This window comes from Oncorhynchus mykiss, chromosome 19, assembly GCF_013265735.2.
Source record: "Oncorhynchus mykiss isolate Arlee chromosome 19, USDA_OmykA_1.1, whole genome shotgun sequence".
NCBI lineage: Eukaryota > Metazoa > Chordata > Actinopteri > Salmoniformes > Salmonidae > Oncorhynchus > Oncorhynchus mykiss.
This window is the reverse complement of record NC_048583.1, coordinates 4,759,844-4,781,116: the sequence shown is the minus strand read 5'-3', so window position 1 is coordinate 4,781,116 and position 21,273 is coordinate 4,759,844. Positions and strand designations below refer to the sequence as shown.

Here is a 21,273-nt window from a genome sequence, read left to right as displayed (position 1 = left end):
AGTAAACATAGCCCACAGTACATAGTAAACATAGCCCACAGTACATAGTAAACATAGCCCACAGTACATAGTAAACATAGCCCACAGTACATAGTAAACATAGCCCACAGTACATAGTAAACATAGCCCACAGTACATATTAAACATAGCCCACAGTACATAGTAAACATAGCCCACAGTACATAGTAAACATAGCCCACAGTACATAGTAAACATAGCCCACAGTACATAGTAAACATAGCCCACAGTACATAGTAAACATGGCCCACAGTACATAGTAAACATGGCCCACAGTACATATTAAACATAGCCCACAGTACATAGTAAACATAGCCCACAGTACAAAGTAAACATAGCCCACAGTACATAGTAAACATAGCCCACAGTACATAGTAAACATAGCACACAGTACATAGTAAACATAGCCCACAGTACATAGTAAACATAGCACACAGTACATAGTAAACATAGCCCACAGTACATAGTAAACATAGCACACAGTACATAGTAAACATAGCCCACAGTACATAGTAAACATAGCACACAGTACATAGTAAACATGGCAAAGATGCTTCATTCCTTACATAAGGGAGAGCAGGCCATGTCAAGACTTTCTCAGTGACCTCACGTACTCAATAACTCTGTCTTTAATGTTTTTTCGGGATGCATCAGTCTTGGTCACAGTATTAAGGATGAACACCTGGAGGTTCACTGGTCAGCCACATTTGCCTCGAGATCCATCCCAGTTGGGGTGGCATGTAGTCTAGTGGTTAGAGCGTTGGGCCAGTAACCGGAAGGTTGTTGAATGAAATCCCTGAGCTGACAAGGTAAAAATCTGTTGTTCTGCCCCTGAACAAGGCAGTTAACCCACTGTTCCTAGGACATCATTGTAAATAAGAATTTGTTCTTAAATGACTTGCCGAGTTAAATAAAATATACAAGTATCTGTCTCTGCAAATAATGGGTGATACTAATTCACGTGCACCTTCATCAGATGAGCAGAATGGTACTGCTCTGCGTCCCCATTGATGGTGGTGTCCTATGATAAAAATGGTAGATCAATTAAGAATGAAAAGTGACTCCAACACACGAATTCTGCGAACAGAAACACATTTTAAGAATGTAGCAAAACCAACCGCTTTCATGGGAACCATGTGTTTTATCGGTGTGTTGTCCAGCCCTTTGTCCACCGATCTCCACGGATGGTTGTCTGCATGGTCGTATGCTCTGCAAAAACACATTCATGTTTTTAGTAAAGTATCGATTGTATTCCACGGTATGCCTACACATATATATGTTAAGAATATAATTTAACATTTTCATTTGTCTTAGAATAAAAACCTAATCTAACTACAGTTTCAGTTACTGCTACTGTCCAGTTACAGCTTCGTCTGACCAAGTGGAAACAAAAAAATAGGGGTCTTTTTCAGAAGTGCATGCAGGACAGAGAAATAGCAATTCCGACACTATTGTTTTACATTCAATCACCTTCTTCATCCTCATCATTCAGTTCATTGAAATCCAATTTTGAATGCACAATTATCAGTTCATATTTGGTTTATACTGCTCATTCATTGACAGCATTAATTCAAGTAGAGACACATTAAGCATTGGGACCCAAAAGCATAATCAGTCCTCTGCCTCCCCCTTGTGGTGGTCTGGAGCAATGAAGCAGTGACTCAAGGTAACATACTAAACCACAAATGACCTCTAAATCCTGCGGCATAATCTCAAAACGTTTAATTGAGGAACCACTGTAAGTCACACAGACGCAGGACAGTCCATGGAGAAGACACAGCTACAAGATGTATATTAGAGTTGAGGTTAGAAGAATAAGTTACTGTATTTGACCACACTCACACACGCACACACACATTAAATAGGTGAGAGTAACCTGTAGTATCATACCTTTATTTGTCCCAATCCTGGATGATACAGTAAAACACATTACCAAAGATCTTTAATCATTTGTGATTCAGTACATGTTCAGTGGTGGAAGAGACCCTCTGGAGTTGCTGCAGTGTGTCTGGGGCTGCTGTGTGTTCTCCTACTGGCTGGGATCATAGGCCTGTCTGTCTACTGTAAGTTTAGTATGTTGTCACTGAGACTTAAGTAGCCTACTTAATCATACTTACTCATTAATGGTGTTTTAGTTACATGTTTGATAAACTTTTCCCTTTTACAGATGGAGCCATTGATCATCACAAGTCAACACAGATAGACCAGCTACAGTCCAGTTACAACATCCTGACTAAAGAGAGAGACCAGCTACAGGACAGCAACAGCCTTCTGACTAAAGAGAGAGACCAGCTACAGACAGAGAGATTTTCTTAGTGGGAGGCTTACCAATCTCAGTGAGTAAACCTACAGTCATACATTTTCATAAATCCCACACACTTTATCGTGTGTCTGTATTTTTAACTAAGTAAGTATCCAGCGTGATAAGTTGAAGGAAATTCATGTTTTCATCTTGCAGAACAAACCTGTCCTGAAGGCTGGCAGAAATTAAAATCCAGTTGGTACTTTCTGTCTACTGAGAATAAAACCTGGAAGGAGAGCAGACCTGGTGATTAGATAGAGAGAGAGAGAGAGAGAGAGAGAGAGAGAGATATGATCATGCATATACTGTGGATAAATGTATTTACTGTATATATTTATCTTTCTCAACAACAGACATTTCTCTTCAACCTCAAGAAGAGGGTCTGGATTGGTCTGACTGACTCTGTAATTGAGGGGACCTGGAGATGGGTGGACGGCACCCCACTGACCACAAGGTGAGAGATGATAACTAATCTGTCAATAAGGCTCCATTCAAAATGTTCTATACAGGCTATTGTCACTGATGGCAGCAATCAACAAAGTTACTGTAAGATTAAACATGTCTGTATATTATTTAGGATTGTGATGTTGTAACTGTGATGTCTTATAGTTTTTAACCCTGTAGGTGCTGGTATTAACCATGATATCTGACTGTTTTAACCCTGTAGGTACTAGTATTAACTATGATATCTGACTGTTTTAACTCTGTAGGTACTGGTATTAACCATGATATCTGACTGTTTTAACCCTGTAGGTACTGGTATTAACTATGATATCTGACTGTTTTAACTCTGTAGGTACTGGTATTAACCATGATATCTGACTGTTTTAACTCTGTAGGTACTGGTATTAACCATGATATCTGACTGTTGTTAACCCTGTAGGTGCCGGTATTAACCATGATATCTGATTGTTTTTAACCCTGTAGGTACTGGTATTAACCATGATATCTGACTGTTGTTTACCCTGTAGGTACTGGTATTAACCATGATATCTGACTGTTTTTAACCCTGTAGGTACTGGTATTAACCATGATATCTGACTGTTTTTAACCCCGTAGGTACTGGTATTAACCATGATATCTGATTGTTTTTAACCCTGTAGGTACTGATATTAACCATGATATCTGACTGTTTTTAACCCTGTAGGTACTGGTATTAACCATGATATCTGACTGTTTTTAACCCTGTAGGTACTGGTATTAACCATGATATCTGACTGTTATTAACCCTGTAGGTTCTGGTATTAACCATGATACCTGACTGTTTTTAACCCTGTAGGTACTGGTATTAACCATGATTTCTGACTGGTTTTAACCCCGTAGGTACTGGTATTAACCATGATATCTGACTGTGTTTAACCCTGTAGGTACTGGTATTAACCATGATATCTGACTGTTATTAACCCTGTAGGTTCTGGTATTAACCATGATACCTGACTGTTTTTAACCCTGTAGGTACTGGTATTAACCATGATATCTGACTGTTTTTAACCCTGTAGGTACTGGTATTAACCATGATATCTGACTGTTTTTAACCCTGTAGGTACTGGTCTCCACATCAGCCTGATAATGGTGATGGCAAACACATACAGCAGCCTTCAATGTACACAACTTCCTCCTTCATTCTCTCTCTCTGTCTTTCTCTCACACACACTCACACATGCACATACACACATGCATACACATATTGTTGTATGTGTTTGTAGTTCAACATGAATTCAGTACATTTGACTTTGTGCATTCACATAACTTCCCATTAAAATATATTCTACAGATATTTACATGCTCCACTTTAGGCCTGGTGATGACATTCTCTACAGTACCAAACCACCATTACATACACTGTATAGGAAGGAGGTGACTGTATCACCAACCAATGAGTGTAGTAGAGATATCAAAGAATGTTACTAAATAATATTTAACAGTCAGTCTTTGTTGTCAAGTTACAAATAAGCACAATATCAAATGCTCATATTTGACTGTTGTTACCTTATATGGGTCCCAAAAGAGGGAAGGGAAGTTAATATTTTCAGTGGTTCAACCAGCTGTCACTAAAAAACTCCTCAACCAATCAGGTTGATCCTCACTGGTTAAGCATACCCACCCTCAATAACCACTTGGTGTAATCTTGTGGTGTAAAATCTATTGTATGGACATTATAATGACCCATGTTTGTAGTTCTGGACCTCCTGAACATGTTGATGTATATTTGGGAGTAAACAGAGGGTCCAAATCAGCAGAAAGGTGAAAGGAAGGAGGAGTTCTGGAAACTCCCTGAATTATCTTGGGACTGTTACATATGATATTTAATATATGTTACCAGCTAGTCTTTGTTCTCCACTTCCCCTCTATGATCTATATCTTCCTGGTATGATAGTGTCCTGTCCATCATCACAAATAGCAAGTCCCATTCCCTGGGCAGGAGGACTGTGTTGAGATATACTCTGGACAAGATGACCATGTAGAGACATGGAATGATTTATATTGTTCTGCAGAAAATGGTTTAACAAATACCACTGTAACAATCTCTCACACGCACACATGCAAACAAGTAAGTAAACTTGTTCTATTTTATGTATTAGCATAGCCACAACTACCATTTCATCATTTTGATACTTCCCTATAGTTAAGGCAACATTGTTGAACATTTCTGAGGCCATCTATACCAAGCCAGATTTTGACCAATGTGGTTTGACAGAGGTGATATGGAGAAAAGGATTGTGGATATCTACATCAGTGCAGAGGCCCTGGGGGGAACGGTGAGATCAGCACTATGACACATCTGTCAGCTATGTGACAGTTACAACACCCTTACTGAGGAATGAGACCAACTACAGACAATCTAAGACAACCTGACTGAAGAGAGAGACCGGCTACAGACCAGTTACAACAACCTAACTGAGAAGAGAGACAAGCTACAGATCAGTTACAACACCCTGACTAAAGAGAGAGACCAGCTACAGACAAGTTACAACAACTTAACTATAGAGAGAGACCAGCTACAGAGGAAGAGAGATGATTTTGAAGGTTGGTTCTACATCTCGACCAAGACTAAAAACTGGAGAGACAGCAGATCGGACTGTACCAACAGAGCTTTGAGGCCTCATTTATCAATACTACTATTACCTAACCCCTCATTTGTGTACACCCTGTTTTGTCCATAGTTTTCCACCATTTCAGTACGCTTCACTGCAGAAACGGCCAACAGAACCGGAGGAACCTTTACCGCCCGAGCCACCAACAATTCCAGATTCACTTCTTCCTTCCCTGCCAACATCTCCATGGTGACTGAGGGCGGTGCAGCCAACAGTACGGTGAGCCTCACGGCGCCCGCCAGCACCCCGTCAGGAACGGATGTACTGTAACCCTGTCCGTTGTCAGCAAAGTAAGGGTCTTGTTTCAAAACACTAAAATGCCCTCCTTTTTTCATATCCTCTCTCCCTCACAGCCACTGATTTGAAAAGGAATTGGTTGCTGTTAGCTACCAGTTGTTATCAGCTGCATCAGTTATCTGACTAAGCTCTCTTGCTCTCTCGCATTGTCTATACCCTCTCTCTCTTCCTCCCCTTCTTAACTTCCTTCCTCCCTCCAGGTGACAGATTTTACCACTCTCCAGTGCGGGCTACCAGGCGTCTCCTCCAAAGGGCCAGGATTCTGGTCTAGAAGCACGGTTTTGAATGCTCCAACAGTTTGGTTTCGGTACTGCAGTTTATCAGATACTCGACCCAGAAATAGATTTTCCGTACACAGCCACATAGGAAAGTCAGATTAGAAAATTCCTAATAAGACACTTTAGTCAGAACCTTTGTGCACAAAACAATATTGTAATCTCAAATAGTTGTCGCTGAGGCCGATTTTTGTACTTTTTATAGTCACTCAATGACTGCCATGTTTTTGGATGACGTAATGATCTCGTTGCTGCTCAAATCAAATCAAATTGTATTGGTCACATACACATATTCACCAGATGTCAAATGCTGTGCAGTGCTCCCCCGATAAATGCGTTGGGCAGACCGTACCACCCTCTGGAGAGCCTCGTGCTGCTCCCTGTACCCACTGAGTGCTAGTGAGCATGTGATGTTGGGCAGACCGTACAACCCTCTGGAGAGCCTCGCTCTGCTCCCTGTACCCACTGAGTGCTAGTGAGCATGTGATGTTGGGCAGACCGTACCACCCTCTGGAGAGCCTCGCTCTGCTCCCTGTACCCACTGAGTGCTAGTGAGCATGTGATGTTGGGCAGACCGTGCCACCCTCTGGAGAGCCTCGCTCTGCTCCCTGTACCCACTGAGTGCTAGTGAGCATGTGATGTTGGGCAGACCGTACCACCCTCTGGAGAGCCTCGTGCTGCTCCCTGTACCCACTGAGCGCTAGTGAGCATGTGATGTTGGGCTGTGTAAACCGGATGCAGTGCACGCTAACCAAGGTTGCCAGGTGCATGGTGTAGCCTCCGACACATTGGTGCGGCTGGCTTCCGGGTTGGATGCGCGCTGTGTTAAGAAGCAGTGCGGCTGGTTGGGTTGTGTATCGGAGGACGCATGACATTCAACCTTCGTCTCTCCCGAGCCCGTACGGGAGTTGTAGCGATGAGACAAGATAGTAGCTACTACAACAATTGGATACCACGAAAAAAATTGGGGAGAAAAAAGAAAAAGGGCTAAAAATTTAAATAAATAAAAAAATAAAAAAACATGCAGCTCCTAAAACTGGCAGCTCTCTGCCAACCTCCCCGACTGTGTCAAAGGAACAGGAATCATCTGCATCAGCCTATACCAGGGCAATGGGACCCTCAACACTTCTAGGGCAGTGGGCCCCAGGTCCAAGAATGTGACCAAGTTGGACTACAGCTTCACCTGCTGTTCAAAGAAGGTAGAGCTGTTGGTAGTGGACAGGGCAGGCAACGTGGGTGTGTGTCTGGGCTCAGTGAAGGACTCTGTGGGGGTGGTTGTGAGCTCTACAGCCCAAGGCCTTGGTTTCTCAAAAGCATTTTTTGTCTAAGTCCATCGTTTCAACAATAGGATCCTATTGTTCTCAGATGAATTTACCCTTAATATTATTTTGGGTAACCGGGCCCAGGTCACTGTCACCAACACTACAGCTGTAACTGTAGTTAGTACTACATCCACCCAGGTTTCTGTCACCAAAACTACAGCTGTACCTGTAGTTAGTACTACATCCACCCAGGTCTCTGTCACCAACACTACAGCTGTACCTGTAGTTAGTACTACATCCACCCAGGTCTCTGTCACCAACACTACAGCTGTACCTGTAGTTAGTACTACATCCACCCTGGTCTCTGTCACCAACACTACAGTTGTACCTGTAGTTAGTACTACGTCCACCAGAGGGCCACCTTTGACTCTGTCCCTGTATCTAATGATTTGTGTGATGCTTTCTCTCCTCCTGTGGAATAGAGTAGAGCTGTAGAGTTGTATAATAGTTCATGTAGGTATGTATGTATGTAATATGATATAGAGTCATATAATGTATTAAATTATCAAACTAAGGCTGGTGGGAGTCATATCATGTAGTATATTATTAAACTAAGACTGGTATGAGTCATGTCATGTATTATTTTAACAGACTTAGGCTGGTGGGAGTATTATCATGTAGTATATTATTAAACTAAGACTGGTGTGAGTCATATCATGTAGTAAATATTCAAACTTAGGCTGGTGGGAGTCATACCATGTATTATATTATCTAACTAAGGCTGGTGGGAGTCATACCATGTAGTATATTATCTAACTAAGGCTGGTGGGAGTCACGTGGTGGCCAGTGTTTCTAATCCACTGTGGTTGACTGATAAAGAGTTTCACTATCATACAGTATGCCAAGGTGTGTTTATAATCGTTAAGGACTGGAGAGTTTTTCAGAAGAAAAATAAACTGAGTGGAGCTAAACAGGAAAACCTGAGTGGAGCAAAACAGGAAAACCTGGTTCAGTCTGCTTTCCACCAGACTCTGGGAGTTTAATAAACCTTTCAACAGGACAATAACCTAAAACAGAAGACCAAATATACACTGGAGTTGCTTTCCAAGAAGACAGTCAATGTTCCTGAGTGGCCAAGTTACAGTTTTGACTTAAATCTACTTGAAAATCTATGGCAAGACCTGAAAACTGTTGTCTAGCAATGATCAAAAACCAATTTGACAAACTTAAAGAATTTTGAAAAGAATAATGGTCACGTTCCACAATCCAGGTGTGGAAAGCTCCTAGAGATTTACCAGGAAATACTCACAGCTGTTATCGCTGCCAAATGTGCTTCTACAAAGTATTGACTTAGGGATGTGAATACTTATGTAAAATCTATAGTATATTTAATTTTAAATACATTTGCAAACATTTCTAAAAACATGTTTTAACTTTGTCGTTATGGAGTACTTTGTGTAGTTGAGTGAGAGAAAAAATATATTTACTGCATTTTAAATTCAGTCTGTAACACAACAACATGTGTAAGAGGTCTAGGGGTGTCAAGGCACTGTATGTTAAACATGAATGCTCTAATTGTGTCTGCTAAATTACTAAAATGTAAGCGTAATAGTAAATAATGTATTGTGTAACTTTGGAGTCATTTTTATTGTAAATACGAATAGAATTCCATGATTAAAGATAATCATGAATGAATTGTGAATAATGATGAGTGAGAAATTTACAGAGGTATAAATATTATACCCCCCCAAATGCTAACCTCCCCTATTATTGGTAATGGTGAGAGGTTAGCATGTCTTGGGGGTATGATATAAAATGCTAACCTCCACTATTATTGGTAATGGTGAGAGGTTAGCATGTCTTGGGGGTATGATATAAAATGCTAACCTCCCCTATTATTAGTAATGGTGAGAGGCTAGCATGTCTTGGGGGTATGATATAAAATGCTAACCTCCACTATTATTGGTAATGGTGAGAGGTTATCATGTCTTGGGGGTATGATATAAAATGCTAACCTCCACTATTATTGGTAATGGTGAGAGGTTAGCATGTCTTGGGGGTATGATATAAAATGCTAACCTCCACTATTATTGGTAATGGTGAGAGGTTAGCATGTCTTAGGGGTATGATATAAAATGCTAACCTCCACTATTATTGCTAATGGTGAGAGGTTAGCATGTCTTAGGGGTATGATATAAAATGCTAACCTCCCCTATTATTGGTAATGGTGAGAGGTTAGCATGTCTTGGGGGTATGATATAAAATGCTAGCCTCCACTATTATTGGTAATGGTGAGAGGTTAGCATGTCTTAGGGGTATGATATAAAATGCTAACCTCCACTATTATTGTACAGTCACCACATATGAAACATTTGATCTCCAATCCAAAACGCTGGCGTATAGAGCCAAATGAAAAGTTGTAGCTTCACTGTCCAAATAAATACGTAAGGGAGTGTACGTGAGATAAGAAAAGACAGTATGTCACGTCACACAGCCTTTAATAGTGACAGGTCACAATGGTACAGTAAGGGTGTGGCGTCATTGTAAACATCGTTTAATTAAGCATCTCAATCACATCACGATAAAGGGAAGGAGTTCCCATAGCTTGTTTGGTGACCCGTTACTCTACTCACAGAACCAAGGTCACATCCGTAGCCCAGCATTTTCATGTCTGTATTTATTCAAATGGATACAACTGGAGAGTAACTTCAAAAGATACTCATAGCATCTCTGAATCTTTATGTGACATTCCTCCTCCAGACCTGATTGGGTGTTAGAAGGCTCCATTACAGCTGCTTCCCTTTGTCACGTTTCCTGTTAGGACCGGCCTGAATCCCAGACCATAAATCTTCCTGAGTTAAAGAGTTACAACGGTCAACAGAATCATCTTAAATGGGATTTTCTTACATTTGCTGTTCTTTATTAATATTGCAGGTCTTCCGGTGTGACCATGCTGAATAAGAGGTTAGACACCACAGTGTATTTCACAACAGGAGGATTTCAAACCAAACCAAATAGAAGGGATGTTATATCCTCTAAATAATCACACTCTCTATCCACCACATCTACATGTGTACTACATTTAGTGTGTATACTTTATACGTTTATACATTAGGTGAAGTAGTCAAATCAAGGGCAGGTATTTATGACATAAGCTACTGAAAGAATGTTCATGCTAGTGTTGAAGAGCAGCATGATTGAAGTTGGGCCGAATGCTGCACCTGTTGAGGCAGGTCTGAGGGTGTTGGGGCTGGGTCTTGTTCTGCCCATGTTGAGACTGGGCCTGGTTCTTCCCATGTTGAGGCTGGGCTGGGTGTGTTGATGTTGGGCCCAGTGCTGCCCCTGATGTGGCTGGGCTCGGGGTTGTTGATGTTGGGCCAAGTGCTACCCCTTTCGAGGCAGGTGTGTGAGTGTTGAGGCTGGGCTGGGGGTTTTGAGACTGGGCCTGGTACTACCCCTGTTGAGACAGGTCTGAGTGTTTGGAGGCTGGTCCAGGTGCTGCCCCTGTTTAGGCTGGGGCTGATGCTGGTGGCCCTGTTAGGCCCTGTGTGCTGGGGCCTCCCGCTCTATTGCCCTGTAGGGTGAAAGGAACCGTACACATAAATAGCAACACAAGAATATAGATGGCGAGAGTAAACATTACCTGAACATATAGAAGAGCATGTAGGCACTCCGGGCTCTGGTCCTCAGCACAGTGGCTACATTGGACATTGACACCTGGCTGTCATTACAGCAGAACCAATTTCCACTGGCATGCAATATGTCACTAATGTAGTGCCCTGTGAAACAAGGAAGACAGACTAGAGGTCAATGGTCAGGCTATTGTGGGTAATAGTGTTTTGTAACAGTTAAACAGTTCATTTGGGAGGTAATTTTATCTGTTACATGTGTCAAGTTTTGAAATCAGAGATAAACAGATACACGTGGCATATAATTAGGCATGCCTCTCCATTCTTTTGAATTAAATTGAGCAAACTCTAAACATATTGCAGTGCTTGTTGGGATGACACTTCACTCTGAAGCCTGCAGCCTTGCTAGCTTGGCCGAAATGGCTGTTGGAGGGTCTAATTATCCCCTACACCAGGGTTCCCCAAATGGCGGCCCGCGGGACAAATTTGGCCCAAGGGTGATTTTATTTGGCCCCCTATGTTTTCTGTCCAAATAAAACGTAATTGTTAAAAGACTGTAAAAACACCAGCAAATCAGCTCCAAGTGATTTTCATTTTGGAAATCTGTTTCAAAGTATTCCCACGTATAATAAAGAGATATATGTGGTTGTACACAAATGTAAGCAAGGTTTGAAATCAGTCAAATATTATATCTGTTTGGCCTTCCTACGGTATATTTGCAGTCTACAAATTTTAGTAATTTTGTTCCACACCCCTTCCCATCTGGCTAAGAAAAAAAATGGACCCGAGGCTGAATCTAGTTGATGATCCCTGGCCCTCACCCTCGATAATTTTCACTCCCTCAGCTTTGGGATGCTTGTGTATACAGCAGAGGCACACGTGAACATGCAAATTGAGATCCAAGGAGAAGGGAGTGATTTGGAATTCAGCTGATGTCATATGTATTGTGCATCTGCATGTGTGTGTTTGATGGTATTTACTTACCGGAGTTTGCGGAGCCTCCCAAATGAGAGACTACGCCAGTCAGCTGGTAGTAACCATTCACTGACTGTACTGGCTTCTGCTTCTGTAAGAAAACACATGTGATCATAGGATTCTCATTTCCTCTACAGTCCACCACACTGTCTACAGTCTACTACAGTACTAGTCTACTACAGGTCTACTACATCGTGTACTCCTCATAACTATCTCAGTGTCCTGTCATAACTTATTTTTCACTGGTTTCACTCTCTCTATCTCTCCCTCTCTCTCTCTCTCTCTCTCTCTCTCTCTATCTCTCTCTCTCTTCTCACCACTGAGGCTGTCAGCAGCACTTTCCCTGGTTCCTGCTCATTTGAATCTGAGGGGTCAAATACACATATAAGGAGCTGTGAAAACGTGGTCACTTGTCTGAAATGCTCTGGACTAAAACAGCTCCCATACATCACTAAAGACGTCTGAGAAGCATTTTAAATTGCAGCTTCCAGATTCTCTGTCAGCAGGACCGTTTTGGGAGTGGGTGGTTTGTGTGGTGTTGGAGCAAGAATATTGTTATGGTGCCATGACCTACCTGAACAGCAGAGGGCGCTGTCTTTGGCCTCTCCAGGTGGGCTGGAGACTTGGCTGGCGAGGGTCTGGGGGATGGACCCCTGGATGCTGGGGGCCTGGTTGGTGAGGGCCTGTGGGCTGGCACTGTGCAGGTGTGGCACCATGTCCCCACAGAGGGTGGAGAGCCTCAGCTCCGAAGGAAACAAAAGAGGAGCCTCCAGCTTCTCCAACCCCCCAGGTCCTCCAAACCTCTTCAGATGCAGAACCAGCACACTGCCCAGAAACAGAGAGGAAGAGAGATGAACAGACAGACAATGAAACCAGTCAACAAAATAACAGATGAGTGAAATTTGTTTGGTGGTGCTCACCTCTAAGTCCCTACAACCTGCTCAGGAAAGTAACTACTCCTAAAGGCTCAGGACATTAAACACTGCTAGTACTATGAGAGGTTATAAAGGGACAACTCACAGAGGCAGTGTGTGGAACTGCTCCACCTTTGAGGCGTGGAGGCCTTTACAGCCCTCACATGTGAATTCAACCTGTTCACTCTGGTTAGAAACAAAAGCATTACATAATGAATGATACCACTACAATAATAAGATAGCGTATTCTGAGGCAGTGGGCAGCTTGCCCTGGGTGTTAGTCTCTACATGCAGGGCTGAGCCCTAAGTGCTGACTTTGAAAGTGAGTGCTAGGCTGTTCAGCAAGGTGCGCTCAGGGCTGATGTCCAATGAGAGGTGGTTGTAGTCCTCTCTGGTGGACGACTCGCGCCCACAGCTTCAGAAGCAGGACAAAGAGAAGAAAAATGCATCAAGTCTGTTTCTGTTTCAGGTCTCTACAATGTTTCTGTTATGCCATGTGTTTTGTAATATTAATATATACTGTATATATATATATATATATATATATATATATATATAGAAAGATCATGTTCTCAGTACATACACTACAACCAATGGGATCTCTTACCTGGTACATTTGCGCACCGACACAAGCTGGAACTCCAGCTGGGAAACAGGGCAGGTATAGTTCATCCCGAATGTCTTCAGAATCATGCCCTCCTCCTTCAGCTGGCACAGCATATTGACAAGTAACTCGTGTGCGTCCTATGATGAGGAAGAGAAAGAAACACACCAAGATTAAAAGCAAATTAAAAAGAGAAAATGAACCCTTGCAAGAAGAGCACTCGTACACAAGAGAGTAGTGCCTCAGTTACCTGTTGCGTGTCCCCCAGATACTTCAAATCGTATCCCGACAAGGAGTACTTGACCTTCCACATGAGGTCTGCTTTTGAGGCCTGGTTTGCCACACTGTCAGGTAGACCCGAACGGTGCACATCAGACAGACACCTGTAGGGGAGACAGAGAGTAAGTTAGCAGCCGACTGGATGGTGTCAACCTACTGGCTTACGCCTGAAGAGGCAGGTGAGTAAATACAAATATGTTTTATCTAGTGGCACCCCATCATTAGAAATGTTTCATTCGATTTGATGCAATTTCACCTTTGAAGACGGACAATGAAGCCAAACAACAAAAATGTATTGTTTATTCTCCTAAGATATTTGGTTTGGATACTGCTCTCAATTCCAGAGCATTTAAAAAAACTACCAAATTTCCCACGGTAAGGTGGAATGTTCAGTCAATGAGCATTATGGGTCATGTAGTCATTCTACACTTTCCAAATTGGCCTACAAAATGCCTACATCATAATCAGTGTGTCATTGTTGTTCCTCTTGGTTATGAAGATTCCAAAAACAAAAAAAAACTGGAAAATAAACCATAAATACAATACACAGCAAAATATGAAGTGGTTAAGGTTAGGAAAAGGGTTAGGATTAGTGAAAGTGCTCTCCTAACCTGCTACGACAATCCCTTTCAATCCCAATCCCTTTCAATCCCTTTCTGTGGCGTGAAAAGAGTGTCCCTTCTTTAATTTATGACCACAATTAATGGGTGTGTGGGGTGAGTGTCTGCTTTTGAGCCTTCCCTTACCTGAGCAGGTTGGAGAAGGGGGAGGAGCTCCAGAGTTGTTCCTGGTGCAGGATTTCCTTTGAGAAGGAAGGCAGGACCAGGAGGCACTGCAGGGTGGCGTTAAGGAAGCAAGTGTTGCCAATGTTAGGCAACCTGTGAAGAAGAAGCAGCCATCAGTACACACATAGAGATTAATCATAACCTTCACACATTATATTTAACACAAAGAAGTGGATGTCCTTTAGACCAAGATTGACATAATTCATGGGTTTATAAATATCTAATAAAAGGACATGCTAGATAGTAAGCCTTATCCCCATAGTATATCAGACACTGATCTCTAAACAATAAATAACTTATATTCAATGCATTTGCAGTGTGTTGTGGTTTACCCAAGAAGTTCCATGTTGACCAGTTCCCCCCGTTCTCCTCTGGCCCCCTGGGTCTCTTCTGACCCTCTGGTGGCTGAGCTGGCCCTGGGAAGAGTCATGCTTCTGGTGGCTGAGCTGGCCCTGGGAAGAGTCATGCTTCTGGTGGCTGAGACTGGTCTCTGGGGCATTGGACTAGAGTGTTCCTGAAGAGACAGAGGTCTGGAGGAAGGAGAGAAACAGGTCTAATGCCTCCAACACAGAGATATTATCACTCTACACAGTCTCTCTATTAAATACTTTATTGTACTATAAACACAGTCTGAGTAGTTATGCATGTACTGCTGTCCATATAAATGCAGTGTACCAAGTAGACCAGGCCAATAGGTTAGTACTCTCTTTATCCACTAGATGTTGACAGAAGAGGCTAAAACTACAGTTTCAGGAAAATAACTTTCTGGGACTGTGTTTATCAAGTGTCTCAGAGTAGGAGTCTGATCTAGGACCAGTTTTGCATTTTAGATCATAGATCAATGAATCAGATTATTATGGACAGAGAGGACCTGATCCTAGATTAGCACTCATACTGTTGATTAACACTGGCCCTGGTCTGGTAGCACTAAACCCAACTCTCCAAAGAGACTCTAGGATGGCACTGTACTTTATGTTTGGATTACCTGACTGTTGTGCCCTCCTGACTGGTGTCTCCATGACGGTCCAGAGGGTTGGTAGGAGAGGGAGAACTAGGCTGGGACACCACTGGAGAGGATTTCACTGGGGAAGGGTTTTTGGCAGGTGACCGGGGTACAGAGGGTTGTTTAGCAGGAGAGCAAGGCTGAGAGGAACATTTAACAGGAGAGGGAGGTGGATGGAGGGAGGAGAGTTGGTCAGAGGGTGAGGGGTCAGAGGTAGCGGAGCCATTCCGTTCAGAACGGTCAGATGGAATTGGAGAGGGGGATGAAGTGCCCCTCTCCTTCTTCTTTCTTGTCTTCTGCTCCACATCAACTGAATTTGCTTTCTGACGTTTTTTCTGTTGACAAGAAAATGTGATAGTGCTAAATACTTTTTTCCCAGATCCCCAGCCAATGGAAGAGGGGGGTCATAAGAGTAGGAAGAGGTAGGCCTAAATGGAGAATCATAGGTATCTATCCTAAACCTCAAATAACACAGTATAGACAGGTTACATTGAGTGACATTTGCAATAGCCGAACTTCATGTACATTTCATGTACACTTTTTACGTATTTGTCAATCAGAATGTAATTCTACTTTTATTCTTCCCACTAGGTTTAAGAGAAAAATACTACTCCAGAATTATAGTAGTTGTTAATTGATTAAATGACCTGATTTCATACCTTTTTGCACCAGCAGAAACAAGCCATGTCGATAACCAATGAAGACTGATACATTTCCACATTAACCCATTGTTCAAATTGGCTTTAAGACCATTGTGATGTCATCGGTCATGTATGACACCACCACCTGGCAACCCAATCTATAACATTTTAAAATATATTGAACAATGAACAAATATTTTTTATTGAAGAGCAAAGTTATGCAGTATACATACAATATTGTAGATAATATGCTCCATTGTATTCTTGTTTCTTTTTACATTCATTTTTTGTATGTTGTTTCATTATATGTACGACCACAATAAAGGCATTTTAAGTGCCTTCATCTTCATCTTCATAGTTTTTTGATAGCGTCCATGTTGTTTTTGGTTTGGTTATCGGTTTATTTAAATGCTAAATGCTTTTTCTCTTATTCACCAGCAGATGGACAAAGGGTTGGTTTAAAAGAATGTGAACAGGTGGTAGAGATTTAGCCTAAACCTCAAACAACAATACAGATTGGTTAGGGACAGTTTTCCGTATTCAATCTTGCCCTGAGGGCAGCTCTGTCTCACGGACATAATGAATGTGATTGGTTCAATTATAGCTCAATGGTCAGTGGGCAGAGCTTACAGTGCCCAGTGCGTGTTAAATACACTTGCTAGGTGATAAATTGGTGTTGAATGGTTGCTGGCATGAATTTTGTTTTCTAACCTCACTCCAACCCCTAAACAATTCTTCTTACCTAAACTTAACCCAACCCTAGCTAGAGTCCCAAGTCTGTTTAGTGCTGTCTTGCCAACTCCTACTAGCTAGAGTCCCAGGTCTGTTTAGTGCTGTCTTGCCAACTCCTACTAGCTAGAGTCCCAGGTCTGTTTAGTGCCGTCTTGTCAACTCCTACTAGCTAGAGTCCCAGGTCTGTTTAGTGCTGTCTTGCCAACTCCTACTAGCTAGAGTCCCAGGTCTGTTTAGTGCTGTCTTGCCAACTCCTCCAGTGGTTCTTTCTTAAAAACTTGCGGGCTGCCGCAGAATTCTATGGCACATTATTTATTATTTAAGTGTCAGACATTGTTGCCATTAACGCTCGTTAGAGCTAGTTTGACCACCAGAGAGCATATTTGAGAAGCATTTGACCGTTTTTAATATGAAACTAATCGTTGGATAACAGATCTGCTCTCGGAACTCATTTACACACGTTACTGTGTGTGTTTCGATTCTCTCTCGCACAAACACACACATACACGCTCACCCTCTATAACCACTCTTTATATTTACAGTGGTGATGGACAGCTGGAGGCATTTCGTTGTGAATTCTGAAAACAAGCCAACCTAACTCAGAAATACATTTCACTGGTTGCCATGGTGAATAACCCAATAATAATTGGTTGGACACATGAAAGGAAACAAAGAGTTTACCGGAAACTCAAAATGAAAATACTTGCAGATCAATTCAGATCAACAAATGACAATAGTAGATCTAATTACATTTAGAGGATTCTAAATTAATATCTAATGGGCTTTTATACAATGATAATGCAGGGATAATAATACATTCATATATTTGTAGGGGTTGGGCAAATCTGGTTTTATAGTACTTAAGCATTGAATACATGGAAGTTTGCCCATTTTGGCCTTTAGGCTACACTTTACAATAGGACTCATCTCTGACTGCCTGCAACATCTACAGTGGTACAATATAAATATATTTTTGAATTACTTTTTAAAAATGTACATGTTTATTAAGTTGTCTTGAGTAACCTGTAGTATCATACCTTTATTTGTCCCAATCCTGGATGATACAGTAAAACACATTACCAAATATGTTTAATCATTTGTGATTCAGTACATGTTCAGTGGTGGAAGAGACCCTCTGGAGTTGCTGCAGTGTGTCTGGGGCTGCTGTGTGTTCTCCTACTGGCTGGGATCATAGACCTGTCTGTCTACTGTAAGTTTAGTATGTTGTCACTGAGAATTAAGGAGCCTACTTAATTATACTTAATCATCAATGGTGTTTTAGTTACATGTTTGATAAACTTTTCCCTTTTAAAAAATGGAGTGATTGATCATCACAACTCAGAGAGAAACCAGCTGCTGGCCAGTTACAGCAATCTGACTGAAGAGAAAGACCAGCTACAGTCCAGTTACAACAACCTGACTAAAGAGGGAGACCAGCTACAGACCAGTTACAACAACCTGACTAAAGAGAGAGACCAGCTACAGGCCAGTTATAGCCTTCTGATTAAAGAGAGAGACCAGCTACAGACTGAGAGAGATTTTCTCAGTGGGAGGCTTACCAATCTCGGTGAGTAAACATACAATAGTACATTTTCATTAATCCCACACACTTTATTGTGTGCTGAATTTTTTTACTTAAGTATCCTGTGTGGTAAATTGAAAGAAATTCATGTTTTCATCTTGTAGAACAAACCTGTGTCAAATGCTGGCAGAATTTTGAATCCAGTTGGTACTTCCTGTCTGATGATACTAAAACCTGGAAGGAGAGCAGAGAGGACTGTCTGGAGAGAGGAGCAGACCTGGTGATCGTAAACAGTGATATGGAACAGGTGAGAGAGAGAGAGAGAGAGAGAGAGAGAGAGAGAGAGAGAGAGAGAGAGAGAGAGAGAGAGAGAGAGAGAATATTTATTTATCTTTTTCAACAACAGGAGTTTCTCTTCAACCTCAACAAGGGAGTCTGGATTGGTCTGACTGACTCTGTTACTGAGGGGAACTTGATATGGGTGGACGGCACCCCACTGACCACCCCAAGGTAATATATTACTGCTATAATAACACTGACCACCCCAAGGTAATATATTACTGTTATAATAACACTGACCACCCCAAGGTAATATACTACTGTTATAATAACACTGACCACCCCAAGGTAATATATTACTGTTATAATAACACTGACCACCCCAAGGTAATATATTACTGCTCTAATAACACTGACCACCCCAAGGTAATACACTACTGTTATAATAACACTGACCACCCCAAGGTAATATATTACTGTTATAATAACACTGACCACCCCAAGGTAATATATTACTGCTCTAATAACACTGACCACCCCAAGGTAATACACTACTGTTATAATAACACTGACCACCCCAAGGTAATATATTACTGTTATAATAACACTGACCAACCCAAGGTAATATACTACTGTTATAATAACACTGACCACCCCAAGGTAATATATTACTGCTATAATAACACTGACCACCCCAAGGTAATATACTACTGTTATAATAACACTGACCACCCCAAGGTAATATACTACTGCTATAATAACACTGACCACCCCAAGGTAATATATTACTGTTATAATAACACTGACCACCCCAAGGTAATATACTACTGTTATAATAACACTGACCACCCCAAGGTAATATATTACTGTTATAATAACACTGACCACCCCAAGGTAATATACTACTGTTATAATAACACTTACCACCCCAAGGTAATATACTACTGCTGTAATAACACTGACCACCCCAAGGTAATATACTACTGCTGTAATAACACTTTATTTATTTTATTTATTTTACCTTTATTTAACCAGGTAGGCAAGTTGAGAACAAGTTCTCATTTACAATTGCGACCTGGCCAAGATAAAGCAAAGCAGTTCGACAGATACAACAACACAGAGTTACACATGGAGTAAAACAAACATACAGTCAATAATAAAGTATAAACAAGTCTATATACAATGTGAGCAAATGAGGTGAGAAGGGAGGTAAAGGCAAAAAAAGGCCTTGGTGGCAAGGTAAATACAATATAGCAAGTAAAACACTGGAATGGTAGTTTTGCAATGGAAGAATGTGCAAAGTAGAAATAAAAATAATGGGGTGCAAAGGAGCAAAATAAATAAATAAATTAAATACAGTTGGGAAAGAGGTAGTTGATAGGGCTAAATTATATGTGGGCTATGTACAGGTGCAGTAATCTGTGAGCTGCTCTGACAGTTGGTGCTTAAAGCTAGTGAGGGAGATAAGTGTTTCCAGTTTCAGAGATTTTTGTAGTTCGTTCCAGTCATTGGCAGCAGAGAACTGGAAAGAGAGGCGGCCAAAGAAAGAATTGGTTTTGGGGGTGACTAGAGAGATATACCTGCTGGAGCGTGTGCTACAGGTGGGAGATGCTATGGTGACCAGCGAGCTGAGATAAGGGGGGACTTTACCTAGCAGGGTCTTGTAGATGACATGGAGCCAGTGGGTTTGGCGACGAGTATGAAGCGAGGGCCAGCCAACGAGAGCGTACAGGTCGCAATGGTGGGTAGTGTATGGGGCTTTGGTGACAAAACGGATTGCACTGTGATAGACTGCATCCAGTTTGTTGAGTAGGGTATTGGAGGCTATTTTGTAAATTACATCGCCAAAGTCGAGGATTGGTAGGATGGTCAGTTTTACAAGGGTATGTTTGGCAGCATGAGTGAAGGATGCTTTGTTGCGAAATAGGAAGCCAATTCTAGATTTAACTTTGGATTGGAGATGTTTGATATGGGTCTGGAAGGAGAGTTTACAGTCTAACCAGACACCTAAGTATTTGTAGTTGTCCACGTATTCTAAGTCAGAGCCGTCCAGAGTAGTGATGTTGGACAGGCGGGTAGGTGCAGGTAGTGATCGGTTGAAGAGCATGCATTTAGTTTTACTTGTTTAAGAGCAGTTGGAGGCCACGGAAGGAGAGTTGTATGGCATTGAAGCTTGCCTGGAGGGTTGTTAACACAGTGTCCAAAGAAGGGCCGGAAGTATACAGAATGGTGTCGTCTGCGTAGAGGTGGATCAGAGACTCACCAGCAGCAAGAGCGACCTCATTGATGTATACAGAGAAGAGAGTCGGTCCAAGAATTGAACCCTGTGGCACCCCCATAGAGACTGCCAGAGGTCCGGACAACAGACCCTCAGATTTGACACACTGAACTCTATCAGAGAAGTAGTTGGTGAACCAGGCGAGGCAATCATTTGAGAAACCAAGGCTGTTGAGTCTGCCGATGAGGATGTGGTGATTGACAGAGTCGAAAGCCTTGGCCAGATCAATGAATACGGCTGCACAGTAATGTTTCTTATCGATGGCGGTTAAGATATCGTTTAGGACCTTGAGCGTGGCTGAGGTGCACCCATGACCAGCTCTGAAACCAGATTGCATAGCAGAGAAGGTATGGTGAGATTCAAAATGGTCGGTAATCTGTTTG

General features: G+C 41.9%; 1 protein-coding gene across 2 annotated transcripts; it reads right to left on the bottom strand.

Moving 5' to 3' along the window:
- Positions 1-9,820: 9,820 nt before the first annotated feature.
- Positions 9,821-17,506, bottom strand: LOC118941423 (ubiquitin carboxyl-terminal hydrolase 37-like). 2 transcript variants are annotated; one of them, XR_005037637.1, is made up of 12 exons: positions 17,326-17,506; positions 15,421-15,773; positions 14,768-14,965; positions 14,397-14,528; positions 13,622-13,754; positions 13,375-13,511; positions 13,083-13,182; positions 12,874-12,953; positions 12,428-12,678; positions 11,863-11,944; positions 10,893-11,028; positions 10,703-10,823 (listed from the first exon to the last, which is right to left on the bottom strand). XR_005037637.1 is itself a non-coding variant. In XM_036954002.1 (11 exons), the coding sequence occupies exons 3-11, from the start codon at positions 14,932-14,934 to the stop codon at positions 10,787-10,789; spliced, it is 1,119 nt and encodes a 372-aa protein (XP_036809897.1). In that variant the 5' UTR covers positions 14,935-14,965; positions 15,421-15,773; positions 17,326-17,506; the 3' UTR covers positions 9,821-10,786. The 2 variants fall into 2 exon arrangements, 1 of the variants encoding a protein (XP_036809897.1); XM_036954002.1 differs by lacking the exon at positions 10,893-11,028 and having other exon boundaries at positions 9,821-10,823.
- Positions 17,507-21,273: the final 3,767 nt, after the last annotated feature.

What these genes read in the sequence shown, in the direction of transcription:
- LOC118941423 (XM_036954002.1), bottom strand. Translation starts at nt 14,934, where the DNA reads ATGCCCCAGAGACCAGTCTCAGCCACCAGAAGCATGACTCTTCCCAGG. An exon ending in GTCAACATGGAACTTCTTGG is followed by an intron (nt 14,529 to 14,767) that starts GTAAACCACAAC and finishes TCTTCTTCACAG; the next exon opens with GTTGCCTAACATTGGCAACA. An exon ending in CAGCGCCCTCTGCTGTTCAG is followed by an intron (nt 11,945 to 12,427) that starts GTAGGTCATGGC and finishes GTTTTCTTACAG; the next exon opens with AAGCAGAAGCCAGTACAGTC.